Source organism: Paramisgurnus dabryanus, chromosome 22, assembly GCF_030506205.2.
Source record: "Paramisgurnus dabryanus chromosome 22, PD_genome_1.1, whole genome shotgun sequence".
NCBI lineage: Eukaryota > Metazoa > Chordata > Actinopteri > Cypriniformes > Cobitidae > Paramisgurnus > Paramisgurnus dabryanus.
In genome coordinates this window covers 18443946-18467553 of record NC_133358.1, presented here as the reverse complement: position 1 = coordinate 18467553, position 23608 = coordinate 18443946, and the positions used below count along the sequence as shown (strand labels likewise).

Below are 23608 nucleotides of genomic sequence, written 5' to 3'. Positions count from 1 at the left end.
TATTTTGAAATGTGGAATTTTCATTAAAAATGTCAAATATCTATTTCATATTGAATTACATGCAGTGTTCAATGTACCCTGGAATAATTGTTTGCTCTTCCACACAGTAATTGACCATTCCCTCAATAGTCAACACATTAAGCTGATATGAATTGCTGTAAGTTGCCTGACTTTTGATGACTTCACAAGATGTAGTGGTGTGAACAGTGTGTCTTTTCATTTGGGTGAAAGAGTCACTTTTTTCAACGCTACTGTGGTTATCTCCTATCCTGGCTGGGTCAGAGAGTCTTTTATTAGAGGCCATTATGCCTATCCACTCAGCTGGGGCACTGTTGAGCTGCTTGCTTGAATGAGGTTCTTTCAGGTGGTTTCTGAACTCCTTTGGCCCTTTTGAATGGCTCTCCTGGGTTTCTCCTCTGTCAATGTATGGAGGTATTTGAAGTGGGTGAAAAAAATTAATGTTAGAATTCATTCAGATTTTCTAATATTGTTTATCTTACATTGTTTTACTTAAAAAAACAAACATCCAGAATACCCTAAAGTGTTTTCTTTGTGTGATGAAACACCCCTTCGGGTCCAAACTTCCTCTTTGTTTTAACTTCCCAAACTTGTTTGACTGGCTACTCACACACGTCACATCAAAAGCAGCACTCTATACAAAATAAATCATTTTACTATTGATGCCATTTATATTCTAACATTAAATGAATTGACTGTGTAAAAGTGAAATAATAACCTCTGAGCCACAATCATGCTGAGATATTGGGAAAGAGAAATTGCTTTGGGTTTCATATACATTTTGCTTTGCTTGAAGGGTGTTGAGACTTTCTGACATGGTGCATAGATGAAACAGTAGCTCATCCATGAGATCCTCAAATTCTGCAAAACAAAAACTCTAGAAGGGGAACAATTTATAAAACCTGTAAAACAGCCTATAGTTTACTAGTAGAAGTTTTCCTAAAAGCTGTACTTACATTTGTATGGACATGGTGGTAAGTTGGCTTGTGACTGCCTTTGCTGATGAGACATAAAGCTTTATTTTTCATGTAAGACATCAGCTCAAAGACAGTCATTATATCTTTCCTCTTTGAAGTTCTTTTTGTTTGTTTCACAATAATCGCAAGGTTGCCAATTAACTGGAAAAAAAAGGCAATGTCAAAACAAGATCATATCAACCAAATAAAATGTATATAAAAAGTGCAATTATGTTTTTCTTCTATACCATAGCTTTCAACAATAGTCCAAAATAATGTGTTGCTTGGGTTTGGAAATACATAAAGTGGTCTATAAGAGATGAGCGAGAAAAAAATAGACCAACGAATCCTGTGTTGCTAGAAGATGGGATTGAATGCAAGATCAGGTTCCACAGACAGAAGGAGGCCACTGTGACAATAACACCGGGTGCCTAAACAAAAATAATTTAATTTAATTGAAAGGTCTTTAACTAGGCTAATAGGGTGAACAGATTTTTAACATACTGTGTCATGTAAATCAATACCAGTAACCAAAGCAGGCTGGAGAAGATTTGGTTCAAAGTGGAGACGGCACCTGCCAGTGTTTTGTTTAGCCGTAAGAAGAGGACACACTTCAGGAGAAGCAAGTTCACAACAATGCCATGGACTGATAAAAAAATCTGTGAATTATATATGATGTTTATTAATGTTGACAATTATCTAATATTTTTTATGAAATGTGCACTTGTTTAACATATCTTTATCTTTTCTTATCACCTCTAATTTATTAGTTTGTAATTTGCAATGGAGATATGAGTAATATCATAACACTATAAATATTGTCCTACCTTCTCACAACGAAAGATGGGACTTAAATCAACATAAAATGTAAAATCCATTCTCTGCAGGAAATCAATGATCTCTGTTTTAAGCATGAAGTGGTAAACAGAGCAAGCATATCGTGAAAGACAACAGATGATAACTGCCACCTGTGTAAAAATGTAAAGTAAAGATTTCAAAATCTAGTATAACATAATGATATCAATAAGTCATATACCGTAGTATAAAATATTAATGTTTTGATATCAAAGTATAATGTCACCTCCAGCCAACTCCAAGGGTTTCTGCAGTAAAGCCACCCTCTTTGAGTCATCGCATACATTTGCCAATACATTTGAAGCAGAACCATTAAAAGTAATAGAAGCTGGAATGACAAATAATTTAAATAAATTAAAACGTCTGACTGATGGTATTTATTTCAGTAAGCATTATTTCTTATGAGTTAATCACATTCAGTTCAGCAGTTAAAAGTGATATACACTGTAAAAAAAATATTTTACGGAATATTGTTTTATTTCACATATTTAACAAAATACAGTTAAATTATGGTAAAATTACAGAAAGACTGCAATTTAATTTGACCTCAACGTTCAAGTGAGTTATCATCTTACCTCACAGGCCATAATACTATAGTCAAGAGCTAGTGGCAAATGATAAAGTCTGGTAGACTGAACAGTGGCTGAAGTTTTCAGGGTTCCTATTGGTGTTTGCTCAACTCGAATAGTGACCGACGTGAAGAGATTACTCTGTGCATTGTGAAGAAGAAACTGGATCATCACAACATGGGTGAACTGAATCATCCAGCCAGTACTCTGAAGCTTTTTAATGACCTTCATTGCTTGAGACCTATATCAATTATTTAAGATATCACACAAGCATAAACAATTACATAATCATTATATACAGTATTAGTTATTCAGGAGCGTATATCTGACCGTGTTTTCCCCAGGTTGACACTGACTCCTTTTCCCTCATAACATCCAAGCTGTCCACACAGCGAGTGTCCCTCTATCACAGATTGGTCATTCGAGCTTGTGATAGAGTCTTTAATGGTGTTCTTTCCGAACAAATTCAACATCTGTTCACAGAGAAAATAAATTTTTGTCAAATATGATACAATAGGCCTGCATGTCTTTACCAGTAAGACTTTGCAGTTAACCCTTGTGGGTTGTTCCCATTCACTACCCTTTCGGGTTGTTCGAACTGAACTGAATTTAATGGCTGTAAAAATGTATCAGATTAATTTGTTTTCCATAAATCTGTTAATCAACCTCAGTACTGATCAAACATACCAAATGCTAAAAATGCATCAAAGCCAATGTTTTTACAAATCTTTGACAAGCCCAAGTCTGTGAAAAAGGTTAAAAAAATCCAGTCCACAATCACTTTTTATAATGAAAATCTGTAATTTTGTGTGTTTTTTTCCATCAAATCAGTGACATCACTTATGAACTTGGCAATTAAAGAGTTAAAATCATCGAAATTTTTAAAGATTTTGGTAGTTTTGACCAGTACTGAGGGCGATTAACAGATTTATGGAATTTAGTGGCCTTTTTTGTCCATGAACAACCCGAAAGGGTAGTAAATTTGCCCACGATATATTGTTGAGTTTTTTTAAAATTTCAAAGCATTTTCTCAAAATATGTGTAAATATAAGATTTGTCACCAAAAATCATTCCATTTGCTGAAACACAGAGAAAGTTGTGGCCAAATTAAGACATAAAAAAAACAAAAATGGCCAAAAATGGCCTTAACAACCCACAAGGGTTAAGGTTTACCTGGGATGATGTGCTGTCAATCTTTCTAATAACCGGAGTTGCAATGAGAGAGTAAGCAGCTCCTAAAGGCATTTTCTATAGATGTAAAGCAACACTTATTATTATTATTATTATTATTAATAGTAGTATTTGTAAAGTCACTTAAATCTGTATTTTAAAAGTCAACAAATAATTTAAAAAAGCCTACTTCAATGTCTACTTTATCATGGCTGTGAAATAGTTTCTCCAGGAATGTAGATGCTGTCCAGTTCCACCAATCATCTTGTCTTTCAATAGAGTGAAATGAATTTTGAGGGCCTCTGTTGATACAAAATATTGTTAATTTAATACATTTCTGTCAATGGTATAGGTAGTTATCTGGGCATATGTGGTGTTTACTTTGTGAAGTGAGTTGTAATAGCTTGATTCAAGCGGTACTTGAGGTCATTGTCAGACTTTCCATAGGTGACAAAGAGAATCAGTGACAGCATGATGAGGTGTAACATCAAATCCCTGTGGAAGCACAACATTAATTTTAAGGTCCTAAGGGTTAAACAGGAAGATTGAGAAGGATGAAACATTAAGACCTTGCAGTTTTGTGAAGGAAAGTCCTTTTCTTAATCTGACCCCTCACTGTCTTCAGCTCTCTTGGATTTGGTGGGCGCACCAGACGGAGGTACCTGGCTCTCTGACGGGCTGCAAGCACCTGTTCATAATGCAGTGTATTAGTTTATAGTTTTCAACCAGGTTATTATTCTTTATTAGATATCGCAGTTTATCTTAACATGTTAATATGCTTTATACCTTTTCAAAATGTGTTATCCTCCCCTGTGTTTGTTGGTTTGGGTTAAACAAGTCATTGTGTGTTTTTAGTCCACCGTGTCTTATTAACTCATTGACAGGGCCTTTAACACTTAGACTGTGAAACCAGTCCAGTCTCTCTCGATGCATTAAAGACACAATGATAGCAATTATGAGTATCTGCACCAGAAAAAAAGTAAAAAGTTTAAATTTGGAGTGAATTACTGTATTTTTTTACTGTATCCAAAGGCCCTGTGAAAACCTTGGTTATGTATTAAATTGAAACCATATACAATTATTCTGCACAGTGTGTGCATTATGTGTGGTAACAAGATGATTTACCATTGCTGGGTGTAGTACAAAGCCACAGCAGACAAGCGAAAAGAAAACCGAATGAATCCACAGAAGAGTTTTTGTTCTGCTGTACCTGAAGCGGAAACAAATTTAAATACTAATTTTCATATATTTGTAACACAAATTTGTAAAACACAAACACATGTTTTTAGTTCAAAAATCCAACAGATTTAAGTAGTAAAATGCGACCCACTTTATTCCTAAAGATGCAGTGATGATGATACAAATAAGAGAGAGGGAGATGCACAGCGTCCAACCCAAATAATGACAGCAGGACTGAAGGTTACTGATTTGACGGATTCTGCCAACACAAACCTGATGGCTCTTCAGGTCTTTGTGAATAAAAAATGAAAACAAGAATTCATTTTACTCTATTAAATATTCATAGTATTGCCTTCCTGTATAGCTCCATATAACATTACATTAGCAGCGCAAAATTGGTTCAAATCCAGGGAACACATGTACTGATGAAAAACGTATACCTTGTAATGTCACTTTGGATAAAAGTGTCTGCCAAATGCGTTAATGTAATGTATTGTTTAGGTAGCCTATATATCATTAATCTTAGCAGGGCCGTGCACAGGGGGGTGGCCCGGTGGCTAGAGCAACTGCCCTTCTGCCCTAATCGGCTGAGGTGCCCCTCTCGCCAACCCCAGTCAAAGTGTTCTGTTACCGCTCGTCTAAAGATCCACTGTTTCTGGTAATCCACTTCGTGATTTCCCGCCCGCTCCGCAGCATCTCTCACATTCTGTGTCCACTCTTTGAAGGGCGAAGACGACAGTTTGTTGTATTAACAGGTAGATTCATACATTACCTTAGTTGTTGAGCTGCATGCTCAATTAGTAATTTGGTAGTTTGAAGCCGAGTTCTATATTTATTTTTGCTTGCTTGTGTTCTAGTGATCACTACTTAATTTTCTTGTTATCTCAAGAAAACAGCAGCTTGTTTTCTCGTGATCTCGACATAACAAAAGTTGTATTCTTGTGATGTGATTAAAGCATACGTGTACTCAATAGAACATAATTTTTAGACAGCAAAAGCATATTTAGCAAATTAGCATGGATGAACAAATGAGATTTTACTTAGATCAGGGATTCGCTCAAGATGAAACAGATTTGCCAATAATTGACCATTTGATAGCGCGGTGAATTTAGGGACCGTCTTTAAATTACTCTATATACGTTTCTACTTTAAACAGCATTACAATGGAATAACTTAAAGTCAACAAACAGTCACAAAACCAACTTTAAAGTGTTCATGGTTGTCAACTATAATGCACACTTTTTTAGATGTTTTATATTTATTCAAATAAACTGTTAAATACTATTGAAGATAGAAACGTGTACAGTGCACTTTAGAGATGGTCCCTAAATTCACGAACATCAAACTTTATTTATTTATTAAGTCTATCGACAATTAGCTACGCGTGGTAACGGCGAAGACTTGGATGAGCAGTCCACTTCAAAATAAATGAAATATTATGGACAGGAAATTACATTATTGCATTTGGATTAGGGATGCTTAACGATTAATCGCGATTAATCGTTAGCAGAATAAAAGTTTTTGTTTACATCATATATGTGTGTGAACTGTGTATAATAACTTCGTATAAATAAATGTACACACAGGCATGTATATGTTTTAGAAATGTTTACATGTGTATATAAATTTTAATATTTATGTATAATTTATATTATATATAAATATAAATACTTAATATATACATTTTTTTTCTTAAAATTATACATGAATGTGTTCATATTTATATATATACATATTTATTATACACAGTTTACGCACATATGTGATGTAAACAAAAACTTTTATTCTGCTAACGATTAATCGCGATTAATTGTTTAGCATCCCTAATTTGGATTATTATGTCTGGATAAAACAACTTTTGTTATCTCGAGATCATGAGAAAACAAGCAGCAAAAATAAAAATATGGATGACCTCTCTCGGCTTTCCTATGTTTTTGTATTTCTGTGGATGATTTGCTCTGTCGTCTTAAAGTGCTAACAACTTAGCAAACATTTTTAGAATTACAGTGATTGTCTAATGAGTAATGTACCCGATGAGATGAGAACTACTATAAATATCACCAAATTTGCTGTTGTTGGCACACTTTGTCGACAAAAAATAAAAAACAATGTTTTAAAAAAAAAAGTCAGAGTTGGAAGGGAGGCTGCAAAAGCTGTTCAAAATTGCAAACATGGATTCAAGCTTCAGCATGTAAATCATATAGAATATTAAGAAGTTTTGTCACACTCTAAATCTTGTTATAAAGTCTATTTTCCATTATAACCACTTATATTATTTGATACTATAACACATCATATTGTTAAAACCATATAAATTGTGCCCCCTTTTTGGTTTGGGCCACTGCCCCTCAAAATGTCTGTGCACGGCCCTGAATCTTAGACAATGGATAATATATTAATACATTCAAAATTATAAGTAAGAATTGGTAGAAATAATTTTTACTATCTTATAAGTGTAAAAACCTCCAGAGGTGCATGATCTGAGATCCGACTGATTCCATTTGCTTTTACCATGTGGTCTGTTGTTGAAATCTGATCCACTTTTATCCACGATCTCAACGATAGCATCAGGATCCTCCTGCAGTTTTGATGCAGATGTTGAATCCCATGCTTTGTGATTCTGAGTCCCATACTGCAGGACACAGATTTCCATTGTGTTTATTATATTTATCTTACTGTAAGCTTAAGCATATCTAACTGATAGCTCTTTAGAGGTTTTACCTTATGTTCCTTTCTCTGAGGTAATCGGGAGGAAAGATTAGGCTCAAATGTGCAATCATTCATCAGAAGAGCATCATGGTGATCTACGACAAACAAGTATGCGATAATTTGCATTAAACTATTAAGACTGAAATAATAAAAATAAGAGGCAAATGCAAAAAGGTACCTTCTACAGAGTAGACATCAGGCACTTTAACCTTATACTGCTCTTCTGATAAACTTTTGGATATGCTTGCCTAAAATACAAATTAAATGCTTGACTAATATACACAGGGTAATTAAGATTAATCAGCTGAATTTAGCGTACATAATGCATCCAGCATCAGATATTTAAATGTGGCAGGGGGAAATAAATGAGCACCTTGCTGACACGAAACACCAGAGATACCAGACTCCCGACTGGCATCACAGCAAGAACACTGCAAAGCCCTGTTACCATGGAGACCGGTGAAACATCGATAAGGCCCATGTCTACGAAGTGCTATGGATTTGTGTACAGTAAAAAAACAAATATGTGAAATAAATTTGCATGTACTGTAGCAGAATTATATCCAAAGCAACTTACAACAAAATAAATCAGTACAACATCAATACAAATCAGTTGAAGTAATTTGCCCACACACACACATAGGTTCAATCCTAGGGGAACACAAAGATTAAATGCACTGCAAGCCAGTTTGGATAAAAGCAAACACATATGATATATGTGTGTTAATCACCTGTTCTTTCCAAATATGTATGAACATAGTGCTGACACACATGTAACCCAGTAGAAGCAGCATACACACATTTAAACGCTGCACACGTGTGTATGCGCTGTAGGATGGACAACTGTATACTGAAAGCCATGGATGAAAGTCCCTCAGGTACTCTGTGAGTTTTAAATATAGGAGCTTCTCCGAAAACATAGAATTGATAAAGACACAAGATTTAGATAATGGAATACAACACCAATTAATATTTTTTATTATATTATAATTCTATAAGAGATCTCTATTTAATTTTGTGATGCTTGTATGTAAATGGTCAATTTTGAATGTAATTATTTTAAAACGTGCAATGCAATTACATTTATATTAACCTTTATTGTTGGTATCAAAGCAATTAATTCTTAGTCTCTTGCTGTATAGAGACAAGAAAACATAATTAACCTGTTTAAATGTCAAGCCGTATTTCGAAGAAGTAAGGCTCCTCTCCACCTTCCCATCTCCTTCGTCCACTGCCAGCCAGCACTGGCCGAGAAAAAACCAACAGGATCCCTGCACCAGGTCTCGGACCACCACGTGACTCAGATACCAGCTGGGAGACGAACCTCCATTATTATGCCATAGATGCACCTTCCATACTCGACCCAGACTCTCTGGAGTGCTTGACAATGGACCATGAATGAGAAATAGTGAATAAAAGGTGCCAATTCAGAAAAGAGGTATAGTTATGAGCCAACAACAACAAGTTCAGTTGAACAATAAAGTATCGACAATGATTTAAATTCTTAACGTAAGTTAATAGTCATTTAATTGTATTTTTGTTGTCTTGTTTTCCATTTATAATATCTAAATATCTAAACATCCTTACAATGTACATGTACTTGCGAAAGTAAGATGCTTCTTCAGTAACACACTTTTCTTATGTTAGATTTCAAGTGTCTTTGCGCAAGTGAAAAAATGCAAGCTCAAAAGGTTATGGGTTCAGTCCCAGGGAACACACATATTGTTAAAATGTACAGTTTGGGATGGATTGTAAGTTCAACCAAATGCATAAATAAATTAATTGTAAACACCTACCTAAGAATAAAGGTATTCCTAGAGTTGCAGGTAAAAAGTTTGGAGTCGAGGCTGCTGAGCTCCCTGGTTTGTGAGACACCATCATCTCCATACAGAACAATGTGGACCTGACAACATTGTCCAGAAAAGCATACATATATCACAATGAATCACAATCGCAGTTTAAGCCACTTATCAATTTGATTCATACCTGTGCTGTCATCGTGGTCCTAGATCGAAATCCCGTTTTAATGGTGACAGCGTATAGAAACTGATCTGAGGGATTGTTCTCCGGTAACAGGAACAAGCCTGTAGTTTTCTGCATTGAAACATCGGTACGCCTACAGATGACCAGCATCACCACATATAGGGTCAGGAATATTACCGTCACAATGATCAGTGTGTAGTTTGCATTAGAGCTGTAACACAGAAGGAAAACATCTGTAAATGATAAAAGCAAACAGAACGTGTCAGATCTGATGAATGTGAAGAGGTTGGAGGTTTACTGGTTAAACTGTGAAACATCTGCTGAGTTGTAACTGCTTCTGATTTTCTCATGCGAGACGGCAAATGATGCCAGGTGCTTGCAGCTGAAAAAATAAGACAGAAACAAATATCTAATAGTTAATAGAAAAGATAGGCCTATAATTTAAATCATTTATTAAAGGGGACCTATCATAAAAAATTAACTTTTTTCATGTTTAAGTGCTATAATTGTGTGCTTCTATCAACCTAGAAAATGTGAAAAAGATCAACCCAGTAACTTAGTTTTGGTAAACCATTCTCTGCAAGCATGTGAAAAAATAGGTAATTGAAATTTGGCTCCCCTTGTGATGTCAGAAGGGGATAATGGCGCCCCTTAATCTGCACTATCCAACCACAGCACTGCCATTAAGTGCAGATATCAACTCATTTGCATTTAAAAAGACACCCGAAACGGCACATTTTTGCTCACACCTACAAAGTGGTAATTTTATCATGCTATTATAAATTATCTATTTGATATTTTGAGCTAAAACTTCACAAACGCACTCTGGGGACACCAAAGATTTATTTGACAAAGTCTTTTGAAATGTCTCCTTTAAATTTTTTTATTATTTTAATAAGAATTTTATTTTTATTAACATTTAAAGTTTCAATCAGCTTTAGAATATATTGTATTCATAATATTGTATACTCTCAAAGGTTTCACTGGGACAGTAACCTTACAAAAGATACAGGTATGTACCTAAAGAGTGCATATTGGTACCAAATGTATACACACATGTACTAAATATTACATATTAGGACCTTTTTAAAGGGTATCGTCCCAGTACAAATCTATTATTTTCCATCGTTTTTTTGTTTTCGCAGCTATTTGATATAGACCTAATCCAATTCATAAAGCTTGTTTTTAACCTTGACTTTCTTATCTGCACCTGCATATTGATCACACTGCTTTGTTTGGAGGCATAACTGTAAAGTCTAAGATAACTTGGCAAAATAAAAAATACATTAAACATTTTCTGTTCTACCACCAGGTGGAGCATTTATGCATTTGCATTAGTGTTCCTGTGGCTCGGTGCATTGCATTAGCAACACAAAGTTCACGGGTTAGATACCATCAGGGAACACACATACTGATAAAACAAGTGTATAGCAGAGTGCAGTGTAAGTCGCTTTGGATAAAACAATCTGTCGGACACATAAATGTAAATGTTATTCGGCTTCAAACAGTACCTGCAATTGATCTTGTCTGGGGAAACTCCACTGTGAGTAAAACAACCACTGGACTTCCACTCTCTCACACCATCCCACGACAAACACTCCACAGACTCAATGTTAAGTGTGTAGTTTACAGCTCTGGCAATGTACTTGTTACTTAGGCTTTGATTATAGTCAGCATTGAGAATCATCAGGTAGACAGAGCCAGCAACTGTCAATAAAAACAGTTTGGTTTTTATAATACATACTTATTCAACAGTTTGTAGTTTATTTTGCGTTCAGCGAAAATTGTGTATGAGGATTATTCAAACCATGCAGAGAGGATGCTGGGATAAACATGTGTGCCGTCTGCCCTTTCCACTGATATATTTTCTGCTCATTGTAAAGTTTAGGTGTTGGCCTGTGATACATCCTGTAAACAGAGGTCAGATTTACAATTTTTAAGTAAATACAATTTTATCCAATAAATAATAAGATCAAGAGTGGATGCACTTCAAAACAAATTCAAAACTGATCTGGTTATTTAAATGTATGAGACCTATACAAGACATCATTTAGATACGTATCTAGCTTTACATGTTTTTTGTTTTGTTTTTGTTTTTAAGAAAATTTCAAGTGCCTAACTGGAAATAAACCTTAAAGTTCCAGTAAAGTCAGATATTAAATTTTTATAAAATAGTTTGTCACACCACACAAAAATGTGTTTACCACCCAACCAAATTTGAATGATGGAAAAAACGGCAAGTAAATAAAAGTTATCAAAATCTTGGAAAATAGGCTTGCATTCTCTTCTCTCAAGCGGTGGGGTCGTGTCCTCTGTCGGCGCCGAAACCACGCCCACTCGCGGAAAGCTGCCGCCGTCTCTGGCCGTGTCTCATTACGAAAACTGCATATGCATATTGCTTACGTCATCAATCCTGGTTTATTTAAGTTAACTGGGCATTACGTTCGCAAGTCATAAGCATATTACAACAATTTACGGTTAACTAAGAATAATAGTCAACTTTATAATTGTTGAAATAAGGCAGTCTTGATGAAGTATGAAGCCTACATATGCCACCTCCGTAGGCTGCAACCTTCGGATTGAGAAACGGCCTCTATCATCTTTCAAACCCGCTGTGATCGCGGTTGTGTTAGGGGCGGGGCCTCAGAGCGTCATGTCCCGCCAATAAACCTAGCTCAGAAATGTTGAAAATCTCATCTAAAACGATTTTATTCTGCAATTCACAGTACTACAAAGTTTACAGTCTTTGTGTCATGTTATACATTTCTAACATTTATAACATTTAGAACCATTTTTAAGATTAAAAATGTACTGGACTTTACAGAAAAACGTCATAAAATGGAGATATGCTTACCTCAGCAGTAATAGGACTGGAAAAGGACGTTCAGCTGGTCTGCTAAATCGCACAGTGATGTGAATGGCTCTCTGCTGGATCTTTGGTGTGATGTTGAACTGATGGGTGTTCACCTGACTACGAAGAAGAGTGAACGCTGCATGTCTGCTCTGCGGGAAAACAGACCAGAACAATTCAGGATAACGAATAGTAGAAGAATATTATTTGGCCTAATTTGTAATCAAATAACAAATATCTACATTTCTCTCCTCTTTCCTCTGAAACTCAATGGTGACAGGCGTGAACAGGTGTCGCACTTTGATTTCTTTGTTAGTGGTGCAGTTGTAGAGTCGAATATCTGCTGCGTTTCCAATGGGCTGCAACGTCGCATTACATTACAATGCAATTTGCGTCATGGGCAATGTGTATTCTTAAGTTTAGCCATGCATTTATAGTGCAGTGTACCTGTGAGGAGGGTTTAGCCCAGTGGTATGGGCTCTGTCTGTACTCTGTGATCCAGATAATAAAGCAGGGCTTGTCTCGGTAATTGCTACTCCACTGCTGAAATTGCATCTCCAGAAAGTCACTGAGGTGGAACGTGGTGAAGTCGAATGGTTTCACCATAGTGTGAGAGTGGTCAACCTTCCAGACTAATGCTTTCATTGAAGTAGTGCTCACATTGTACTGTGGGACATGGCTGGACAGCATATACCTCTGCAATACAAAACATGCGAGGGTTAATCTTAGATTCTCCAGTGACCTCTATATTATGTCACTGAATTACATTTTCAGCATTTGGCAGACACAACTGTCCGAAGCAACAGCACATTCCTGTTATTTATCAGTATGTGTGTCCCTGGGAATCAGAACGGCTTACCTTATGATGACTTACAACATCATTACGTTTACATGAACTTAGTGTTTTATACTTTGAACTAATGACAGACTATGGCGCGGTTTCCCGGAGAAGGTTCAGATTAATCCAGGACTAGGCCTTAGTTATATTAGGACATATTAGTAGTTTTTTTCTGGGACTAGGTTGAAACAATTACCAATTGTGAAAAGCGCTATATAAATAAATTTGAATTTAATTGAATTTTTTTTACAAACAAACCTTACAATAACAATACTGGTGTGCATATTGAGACAAAAAATGGCACAAATTATTTTAAGGTTCATTACAAGGTATTTTTAAATTAAGGCAGCATTTTAATCTGGGACTAGGATAAGCCCTTGTCTGGGAAACCACCCCTATAATTTTTATTAAACAGTCTTGTTATAATAAACAACAGACAGATCCCACATCGAACTTAATAGATTGAATGCACTGTAAGTCGCTTTAAAAAAAGCATCTGCCAAATGCATAAATGAAATGAGCCTTCAGTGAATGTCATAGGTTTCTTACCAGTACTAAATTATTGATGGTATAAAGGATTTTGTTTATAAGTTGGTGTCCTGGTCTGAAAGAAAGCACAGGAGCGTCCAGTACAACAGACAGGAGAGAAATCAATGCATTCACCACCTCAATATCCAGTCTGTGTCCTATTGCTTTGGACTCATGTTTGATCGACAACATGTTATGAACATACTGGATTACTTGATTTGCACTATCAAACATCACCTGTAACAAATATAAAAATGTATAAAATATAAACTTATTGAATTTCCCCATGAAATCTTACAATTAAGCTTGGGTGATACTCACCTGACTATAGATTTGTATTAAATCAGTAAGCATGTGAATGATTTCACATAAAAGTCCCTAAGACAGAAAACACAATAATATTTAATTCATGTCATTTGCTTGCAAATCCTAAAATACCCAGTTAATATAGAAACCTGGTCAGTGACGGTCAGCTGACAGATGGCTGAAATAAGAGCTGAGCGTGTGAGCGTCAGAAGATCAGCGGAGGACTCTTGGTTCAGACTCAGGCGCTTCAGCACAGTGCTCAAAAGATGAACGTAGTTGATGACGTCTCTGTCACTGCCGATTCGTACTAGACTGGTTAAGTTACCTATTCCATATATATACCTGGGAAAAAAAGAATCACAGTTGAAATAGTTGCTAAACAGGCAGATTTAAAACCTTACTGTGTAAAGTGGTTTCTTTGTGTCCGCACAGTTCTTGATCAGGGCTAAGATGAGAGGAGGAGTTCTTCTGAAAGCTTGGCAAAACGGTGACGGTCACAGGGGAATGTTTGGTTGCGGCTCCGAGTCTATTCTGTATTTTCACAAATACTGTGACTGTGGAGAATAAGAAGAGATTTTCGAAAAAATTTAAATATATGGAAATACAAAAGCACAGTAGTGGCCAAAAGTGATTGGCAACTCACAGTGGATCTTCACTGTTTATACAAATAATATTTTTAAAGATGCATTAAAGATTTTGAATGCATGCTGCATTGGGATGTTTGGAGTATAAACTGAAGCTCAGCTTTGAGAAGAATTTAAGGAGGCTTGGCAAAAAATTACACACATGTGCAAAGTGATACTGTAGCCCGGGAGAACAAACTAAATACACAAAAGAGGATAAACAAATATTAACAACATATTGAACCTTATGCTTAATGTATGTTTCATTACCTGAGAGCTTTCTCTATGCATTTTTTTTATTCCAGTAAAACTAAGATTCTTTAAATGTTGTACACTGTATTAAAAAGATTTGTTAAGTTAACTGGTTTGCCTAAAAATTTAGAGTTAATTCAGCTTAAAAATATTAGTTAATAAAAAAATTGTTGTGTCAACTACTGTTTTTAAAGGGGACATATCATGAAAATCTGACTTTTTTCATGTTTAAGTGCTATAATTGGGTCCCCAGTGCTTCTATCAACCTAGAAAATTTGTTAATAATTTTATTAATAATTTGCCTCCGCTAGTGATGTCAGAAGGGGATAATACCGCCACTTAATATGTACTATCCAACCACGGCACTGCCATTTAGTGCAGAGATCAGCTCATTTGCATTTAAAAGGACACACCCACAACAGCACATTTTTGATCACACAGACAAAGTGGCAATTTTAACATATTATAATAAATTTTCTATGGTACTTTGAGCTAAAACTTCACAAACGTACTCAAGGGACACCAAAGATTTATTTTTTATCTTAAAAGTCTTGTGAAATGTTTCCTTTAAGTTTAATTGACTCTTTTCACAGTGTATATTTTTTTTCAATTTATTCTGTCTAAAAATACCTTATTGTGTAGTGTTTTGTCCACTTTGTTGTGCATTTTGAAAAAAGTTGGATCAATTTAAAAAATGAATTTGTAACACCTAAAAAAGTTAATGTTTATTCAACTTAAAGTTTTGCTTTTTAAAAGTTGAATAAACTTACATTTTTTTTAAACTTTTTAAGTTGAACCAACTTTTCACTTTTTACAGTGTATTGTGATGGCACTTGAGGGGTCATTAAAACCAAATATTATATGAATTTCCCATCACAGACATCACTTTTGCCCACTGCTGTATATATATATATATACATATATATACATATATAATTCTGAGAATAGGCATGAGAAATGATATTAACCAAATATAAGTTTGGCACTTTGTCTACGTTGCAATGGCTTCTGTCAAATGTACCTTTGTAATCGTGTTTCGGATCCCCACTAGGAAGATTAAAGTAATGTTGGAAATCTCTTCCCTCATAAAGGAGTCTCCTCGGACCATTTCCAACACTGTAACTGTACTCAAACACGAGATCCTTATCACAGAAATACAAACATGATCAGATCAAACTGAAGAAAAAACTCTTAAATTCAAACAAAAAAATCTAATTCTAAAGAATATTAGAAAATGCAGTAGACCTCTCTTCCAGAAGAGCAGAAGATGCTGAAATGAGTGTGGATTTCAAAGCCTGTGCTTGGCTGAATTTGGCAGCTCATTCCCTCGGGAACGGCATGCGTATGGAAGAACAGCTGGCTCTTACCCTGCTGCCCACCCTCACAACCTAAGATGATAAAAATGCTTACAGCTTTTTGCCAAAACAAGACAATCTATTATAACATGAGCAGCTTTTATTGTATATTATTGCTTTTAGTAATTTTTTATAATTATTGATTGTGAATTGCTGATTATGATTATGCCCTCTGAATTATTTGAACTTACTTGTAGACACCTGAAGCATATAAAGACTCTTTGGTTTAAGCATAAAAGGTTTAAATGTAACAACTGAAGAGGAAACTCCTAAAGAAAAAAAAAGGTAAATGTAAGAACAATGGGATTAAATCATTACTTTTTTTTACAAAAGCACATGTCAGCATAATGTGTGACATACCTGTGAATGTGTAAGACTCAAATACAGTCTGATGAATAAGCTGTCTGTGGAGATCCAGCAGGGTCTTCTCGGATACTACTTGTCCGAGCAGACTGGGGTCCACTAGGTTATCACCCTTATTGTCATGTGCGTGAGGGTGTAACTCTCCATTCCAGTTAAATCCCATTAAATCGATCCCTTGCGCAAACCAAAACACACTGTTAAATCATTTGTTTAAAACCATGCTGTTTAAATATTAGCTATGAGAACGGGAAACAATGCATACCTGTTGGTCTGCCAACTGGGACACCGTCAGCCTCTTCAATTCCAGAACCATAGTAATCATAGTCTAAACAACAATGACACTCGTATAAACATCATGCAAACCGTTTTGTATACTGATGATGATAAATAGATATCTGGTATTGATTATACAGAAAACAATGTTTAATTCCAAAAACAAATCCACCACCAGGGGGCGTCTAAACTCATTGCACAATGATGAAAAATATGAACAAAGCAAAACCTTCTAGCCTAAAAATATGACATTTTCACATCTATTAGCAAATCGTCAAGACAATGTTAACATCGACTGTAACAGCATCCATGATAATACCATACCTGAAGTCACATCAGTCAATGACACAGTATCTGAGGCTGGTAAAAAACCCTGGTACTCCCATTGACCCCCGGAGGACTCAGTTTCCTCAGGAAAGGGCAGAAGGAAGGATGGGTGTGAAGGAGGAAAAGATGGATGCTTGAACATGTCTGCATTGGGATTTTCAATAAGACTATGTGTATTAATAGTAATATCATGTGGCTTTATATGAATCACTGATGTCAAGATATCATGTGTAACTGGGGCTGAAAAAACACTGTTAGATAAAAGATAAGGAGACACCGGAACTGAGGGCTCAGTTAAAGGGGCTTCAGTGAAAGGTGTCACAGTCTGTTGGTAGAGATTTAGGCTTTCTTTCATTCTGAATGGTAAACCTAGATCCACACTGCTGAAGAATGGGACTAAGAGAGAGGGAGGGAGAGAGAGAGAGATTAATATTTATTTCAAATCACCAACCAAACAATTGTCTTGGTAGTAAATATTAAATGACTATATTCTTACTCTCTGTGTTAACTTTGCTTGAGGCATTAACCAGGTAAAGTTTCCAGTAATAGGTGCCATTTTTGGGATGGAAACCACACTCATTATCGAAAGCAGATATTGAAAACTGTTCATTCCAGTTCACTGAATTTCCTTGACATTGTTTACAAGACATGTGAATGTTGCTGGATAGAAAAATCAAGAAAATCACAATATACATATTAATAAATGCTGTACTTATTTATTTATTATTTATACAGTAATGTGCTGTATGTGTTTGAAGTAATATAAAACTTCTACATTTACCTGACTTCTTTTGATGTAACAGTGATGAACATCTCAGACAAAGACGATCGATTCCCGCTGTGCACAGTGAGAGTGAATTGAAACAGGTCGGAGGCAGATTTCAAGGAATTTGTGGGAAACTTGAGTATTGCTGAAGTGGTCAGAATGTTTCTTTTGAAACATCTACTCTCCTTTGTGTTCACAGGTCGGCATGACCAACTGTAACTAAAACAGAAACAAAAAATATAAATCAGCTATAAAAATGACTGACAATATAATAAAGTGGTATCATATGGTATTACATTACTTATGCACCTTAAAGTATTATTTGGGTAATCTGGGTCATATGATTTTCTTCCTTCCAGTGTAATGACGGTACCACTATGACGACTGATGAAAATGTTTGTGGCTTCATTAATGACACTGACAGGATGACTGAGCATCACCTCAATAACAACACTGTAGTTACTGTAGACCACATGACCGACCACCTGGACCTTATGGGAGACAACAATTAGGCCTATTACATATTGCTAGAATTTGAATTACAAAGCAAAGTGGATAAAATTACCTTACCTTTGCTATAGCTTTATATGTTCCATAATTCAAGGAAAACTTTGGCAGTTCAATATATTGCCTGTCTGTTTCTGTGTGTGGGATGAGCAATGGCTGTCCGCTCATGTCATATACAGTCCATCTATACACAAGACCCCTGGAGACGTTACACTGAATCTGGGCCTCAAAAGTCACAGCAAGACGCAAATTCTGATTCCGCCACAGCTGGAAATGAAAGAAACAGCACAAGCAATATATTTGTTAGATGGTGATCATGCTATTTAAATATATACCATGATAGTGAAAGATTATGCTCTGTACAGTCCTAAAAAAGGAAGGTGCTGCTACAAAAGGTTCTTTACCAGTGGCGATGCGGAAGGGGGGGCTTAAGCCCCTTATGTTTGGCCAAAAGCCCCCGATCTTTGAGGATTGAAAACGGTTTAGTTCACAAATGTAACAGATTTTGTTATTATTATTATAACTAATGCGTTTTCATTATATACAAATTCGTCTGTTTGTGGTAGATCAGCGATTATTTTACGCGTGATTTATTCCGTTAAAGGCAGCTGTGAAGCTACGTGTCGTGTTGTTAAACAGTGCAGTATCTGTTCCGGCCTGCAGGTGGCACTGTTTACAACACACAGTAAGTCATTGAACGTCAGCTTAAAATAAAAACAACAATTCCGCCAAATTATCAAATTATTTCTCAGTTCTTAACAACTTAAAATCTTAATAACTTAGCTTACATTGTCAATGAGTATGTATGTAAATTAATAAAATAACTTCAGGCCTATGATAAATATATCCTATAAATGCACAATCTTACTTTTTGAGCTAACATTTTTCCAAGTTGAAATAGTCAGCCAGGCAACAAAAAATGTATAGAAAATGCAAAGAAATATCAGAATTTAAAAAGTAGGAATGCAAAAAAAAAAAAAAAAACGTATGGGTTGATTGATCAACATGGAAAATGACAGGCAGAAATGAGAACAAACAAAGAAAAACAAATAAATTAATAAGACAACCACCATGATAAGACCAAAGATAAGTATGCTTTTACTTGTTTTATGTTAATATTACAATTTTATATCATAATAGTAAATAAAAAAAATATATTTTTTAAATAATAAAATTTTAAAACAATAATGTCTGTGGGGTCATGTTCTCGGGGGGCTATGCCCACATCCCATCTGATAGCAATGCCTCCCTCTGTCCTTCACAGTAATGTCATAGAAGAACCATTTTTGGTTCCCTAAATCAGTGGTTCTCAAATATTTTCAGTGTGTGACCCCCTTGTGAACTGTGTATCCCTACATGCCCTCCCAAAAAAAAAAAAAAACATATATATATATATATATATATATATATATATATATATATATATATATATATATATATATATATATATATATATATATATATATATGACAAAACATTAATCAAAACTATCTTAATTAAACAAAACATATTGAATTATACAATAAAGTGCTAGTAGCCTTATTTTAAATCTGAGTTTTTATAACACATGATCAATTAATTTATTTGATAAAATGTCATTAAATCGATAACCCAGTTTGAGAATTACTGCCCTTAAAAAACACTCATTTTTTTACTTTTTTATGGTCTAAAGTACCTTAATCCACAACAAAAAACCTTTTGTAAAACAGAATGGCTATACAGAAACAAATATTCTTTCATGGCATTGTGTAGCCATTTAAGTTTTAGGACTGTATGCCAAATACTTTGGCATAATGCCTGTTGTACCTGTATTTTGTTTGGGCCCATATTTTTTACCATAGGAGGCAGACATGGTTCTTCAACTACAAAGATGTGTCCTGTTAAGGATGCAGAGCTCACCAGGTTGGACATTAATACCTCGACTACATATTCTCCAGTTCTAAAACCAAAACACATTTTATAAACACATTATGACTTTAGTTGCATGTCTGTTATTCATGTGTCCTTTTTAAGATAAAACAAGGATAATTCAGGAGGACACTGCTTTTACCTGTTAAAGATGTGATGTTCAGTGATTTGTCCATCTCGCTCGGTTCCATCTCCAAATTTCCAGTGATAGGAGACATCAGTGCCTGAATTGATCCTGCAGGTGAAGCTCACAGTGCTGTTTAATAAAACAGAGGGTCTGTACAGAAGCCTGTTGGGCTGAACAGCTCTCTGAATCACAAGAGGATAAACTTCTGAGACGACAGAAGTGAGTCCATCAGATACACTGACGGTCACATTGTATCTGCAAAATAAAAAAGTAAATACAAGATTTTGGGATTAGCACAGGACATTTTAAATTATTTAAAAAATATAAAAAATTGAAATGTCAAAAGTAGATCCACAAAATATAAACGTTTTATTAACATAATTTAAGTGAGATATAATTGCCTCCTTTCTGTGTTTCAAGTAAAATCCCACATTACTTAATGCACATTATGGTAGTAATTTTATCACACTAAAATTGCATTAACGTGTAATGTTTACATACAAATAAGGCCTGGCTCCATTTACTTCTATTGTTTCCACCACACTATATTCTTAATTTTTTTGTTTTTATTAAAAAATATACAGGTAAGTCAAAATTAAGTTTTTGAATTTGTATATATCTTTGATAAAAATTTAAAAAGTAACAAAAAATGCACTTGTCTGGAAGACGATATCTCTTAGTGAAAGTTCTGGATGTTGTCTTTATCTCAGGTCCATCCCCAAAATCCCAAAGAAAATATAGCGGCTCTGGTTCTTCTTCTGTTATGGCAACGAATGTTACATCTGCCTCTGTTGCATACACTTGTTTGTCAGCGTGGATCCACACAGCTGGAAAGACATCACGCAAACAGAATAGGAATATAAATAGTGAAAGCTTTGTAAGTGTGGCTTTGTTCAATGCAAAGAGGGGAGGGAATCACACCTTGCTTGTGACTGTGGGTGAATTCTGTGGAGGTTTCTTCTTGTTGCCTGTCATCTGCCTCTGTGAGCAGAGCAGCATCGGTAGGGATATCCTGATCTGACTTGGACAACTTGAGATTCAAATACTCAGGCCCAGAGGGAAATGCTGTTATTTTCCAATTGGTTGAATACGTGTAAATCTTGGATGTAATGGTAACATCTTAAAGAATGCAAAAACAAAAGGTGGTTATAAATTTGTTTTTCGTGTTTACTGATATTAAAAATAGTCTTGCAAACATACTTAAATAGTACAATCCAGCAGCAGGTAATGTTGCATTTATATAGCAGGTAAAGTATCCACTGGCCTTAACAGAGATATTATGCAAATACTGAGGACCAGAGTTCCCACCAAACCTAAAGAAAACCATTGTAAGGGTTTCTTTGCTTAAAATTAGAATGCCTGAAAGAAACAATATGCATACAAGGATTACATTGTATTGCATTGATAATTTTAAATGAACAAAGAAAATTGTGCATTTATTTAAAGTGATAGTTCACCCAAAAATGAAAATTCTGACATAATTTACTCACAAAGGAAGATGTTTTGGGCAATATTTGTAACCAAACTGTTTTGAAGCACCATTGACTGCCATAGTATTTGTCTATGGAAGTCAGTGGTGCTCCTGTTTCCTGCATGAATACAAATATCCGCCTTTCTGTTTAGCAGAACAAAGAAATTTATACAGGTTTGTAACAACTTGAAGGTGAGTAAATGATGACAGAATTTTCATTTTTGGGTTCACTATCCCTTTAAGCTGTCTGCAGTCACATTAAAATGAATTCAGTTAATTGCTATGACATGCATATTAAACTACAGCAGCCCACCACAATATGTGGCTTGGTATAGAAAGCAGTCGAATAACCTGAAACTTCCAGAAGAAGAGGTTTTCCAATCTGCACTATGTCAGACAAAACAGATACAGTGGATTCATGAACAGAAGGCCGTCTGCCACTGTACGCTGCCAGCCGGCTTGTCTCATTGCCATGAGGAACACACACAGAGCAAGAGCATCTGCAGGTAGATACATATGGACCAGACATCTTTAATACATAACTTTAAAAAAAAAGAAAAAATCTCAGCAATCAGACTTTGCTTACAATCTGTTTGGTATTCTTAAAATTGCTAAATTTTGCTGCTTTCATTTATATATTGTTTATAATTGTAGTTTAAAGTCATTTCAGCTTATTATTTTATATCTTGAAAAGTGACAGGTTGCTGTAGGCATAACTTATAAAAAGGTAAAATTGCTTAATTTATTTTGATAAGTTAAAGTAATGTAAAAACATTTGTTGTCATAATTGATCACATTATCAATACAGTCTAAGAAAAAAGGTAACATAAACTAACAATGAACAGTCCTTCTAAGACGTTTATTAATCTTAGTACCTGTTAATTTTAACATTTACTACATATATTTAATCAAACTTAGCACGTGAAAAAAATAACATAAACAAATGCTGAAAAAAAATTACTCACTCTCAGTTCATGTTAGCATAAACTAATGTTAATGAATGAGACCTATTTGTAAAGTGTTACCAAACAACACTTCCTTAATAAATAAATTAATTTTAATCTCTATGTTAATAAAAAAGAAAACATAACGTTCATACCCTTCATTCATATACAGTTTTGAGCATAGTGGAGAGTCAGTTTCCTGACACTGCAATAAATCCAGTGAGCTGAATCCAAGGTTCCTCTGAACAACTGTAAAAAGTTTATATATTATGAATAAATCTCTACTGAATGAATTTGTTGGTCTCAAGCGTTTCATTAGAAGACCTTATCATATTGTTTATCAGTATACATACCATTATCCAAATTCCCCTCTCCATAGATATGTCTGAGACCAAAAATGAGTGGCAAAATAAAACACAATTCAGAACGTCTTGTCAACATCGTAACAACTGTAAAAGTTTTCGTTAGTGCAGCAATTCCTGGCTCTTGTTTACAAGTGACGGTGAATAGTAGGCGTGGCTTCTTGATTGACACTTGTGCTCTCAAATGGTGACATTGATGGAAGCGATTGTATGTGCCCCCGGCAAAGATCACTAATTATTCCTTATTTTATTATTATTTGTATTGTACCACAGTATTTGTGGTTCTTTCGCTTTACCCGGATTAATCGGGTAAAAGGACTTTGGGCAGTACAAATGCAAATTTTGCGATTCTGAACATGTTAGATATT

The 23608-nt window shown here is 35.2% G+C and overlaps 1 protein-coding gene across 1 annotated transcript; it reads right to left on the bottom strand.

The window, feature by feature from the left end:
* Positions 1-24: 24 nt before the first annotated feature.
* On the bottom strand, positions 25-22463 carry LOC135740612 (polycystin-1-like protein 1). The gene is made up of 50 exons (XM_073813125.1): positions 22286-22463; positions 21385-21582; positions 21119-21290; positions 20479-20718; positions 20235-20367; positions 18492-18695; positions 18231-18412; positions 17937-18140; positions 17652-17815; positions 17153-17299; positions 16818-16880; positions 16553-16729; positions 16384-16461; positions 16083-16225; positions 15859-15979; positions 14393-14516; positions 14112-14304; positions 13978-14034; positions 13678-13893; positions 12738-12986; positions 12533-12649; positions 12294-12442; positions 11247-11347; positions 10951-11146; positions 9738-9821; positions 9443-9650; positions 9253-9359; positions 8620-8836; positions 8188-8361; positions 7830-7949; positions 7635-7704; positions 7469-7551; positions 7259-7379; positions 4899-5037; positions 4694-4778; positions 4355-4531; positions 4138-4256; positions 3950-4063; positions 3759-3870; positions 3572-3646; positions 2729-2871; positions 2405-2639; positions 2056-2157; positions 1802-1942; positions 1499-1633; positions 1223-1405; positions 975-1136; positions 737-895; positions 536-652; positions 25-416 (listed from the first exon to the last, which is right to left on the bottom strand). The coding sequence occupies exons 1-50, from the start codon at positions 22461-22463 to the stop codon at positions 318-320; spliced, it is 7287 nt and encodes a 2428-aa protein (XP_073669226.1). The 3' UTR covers positions 25-317.
* Positions 22464-23608: the final 1145 nt, after the last annotated feature.

Coding starts and splice junctions, on each gene's coding strand:
- LOC135740612 (XM_073813125.1), bottom strand. CDS start 22,463: ATGTCTGGTCCATATGTATCTACCTGCAGATGCTCTTGCTCTGTGTGT. Junction 18,141..18,230: donor TACCCAAATAATACTTTAAG/GTGCATAAGTAA, acceptor TTTCTGTTTTAG/TTACAGTTGGTCATGCCGAC. Junction 15,980..16,082: donor TCTGCTCTTCTGGAAGAGAG/GTCTACTGCATT, acceptor TTCTGTGATAAG/GATCTCGTGTTTGAGTACAG.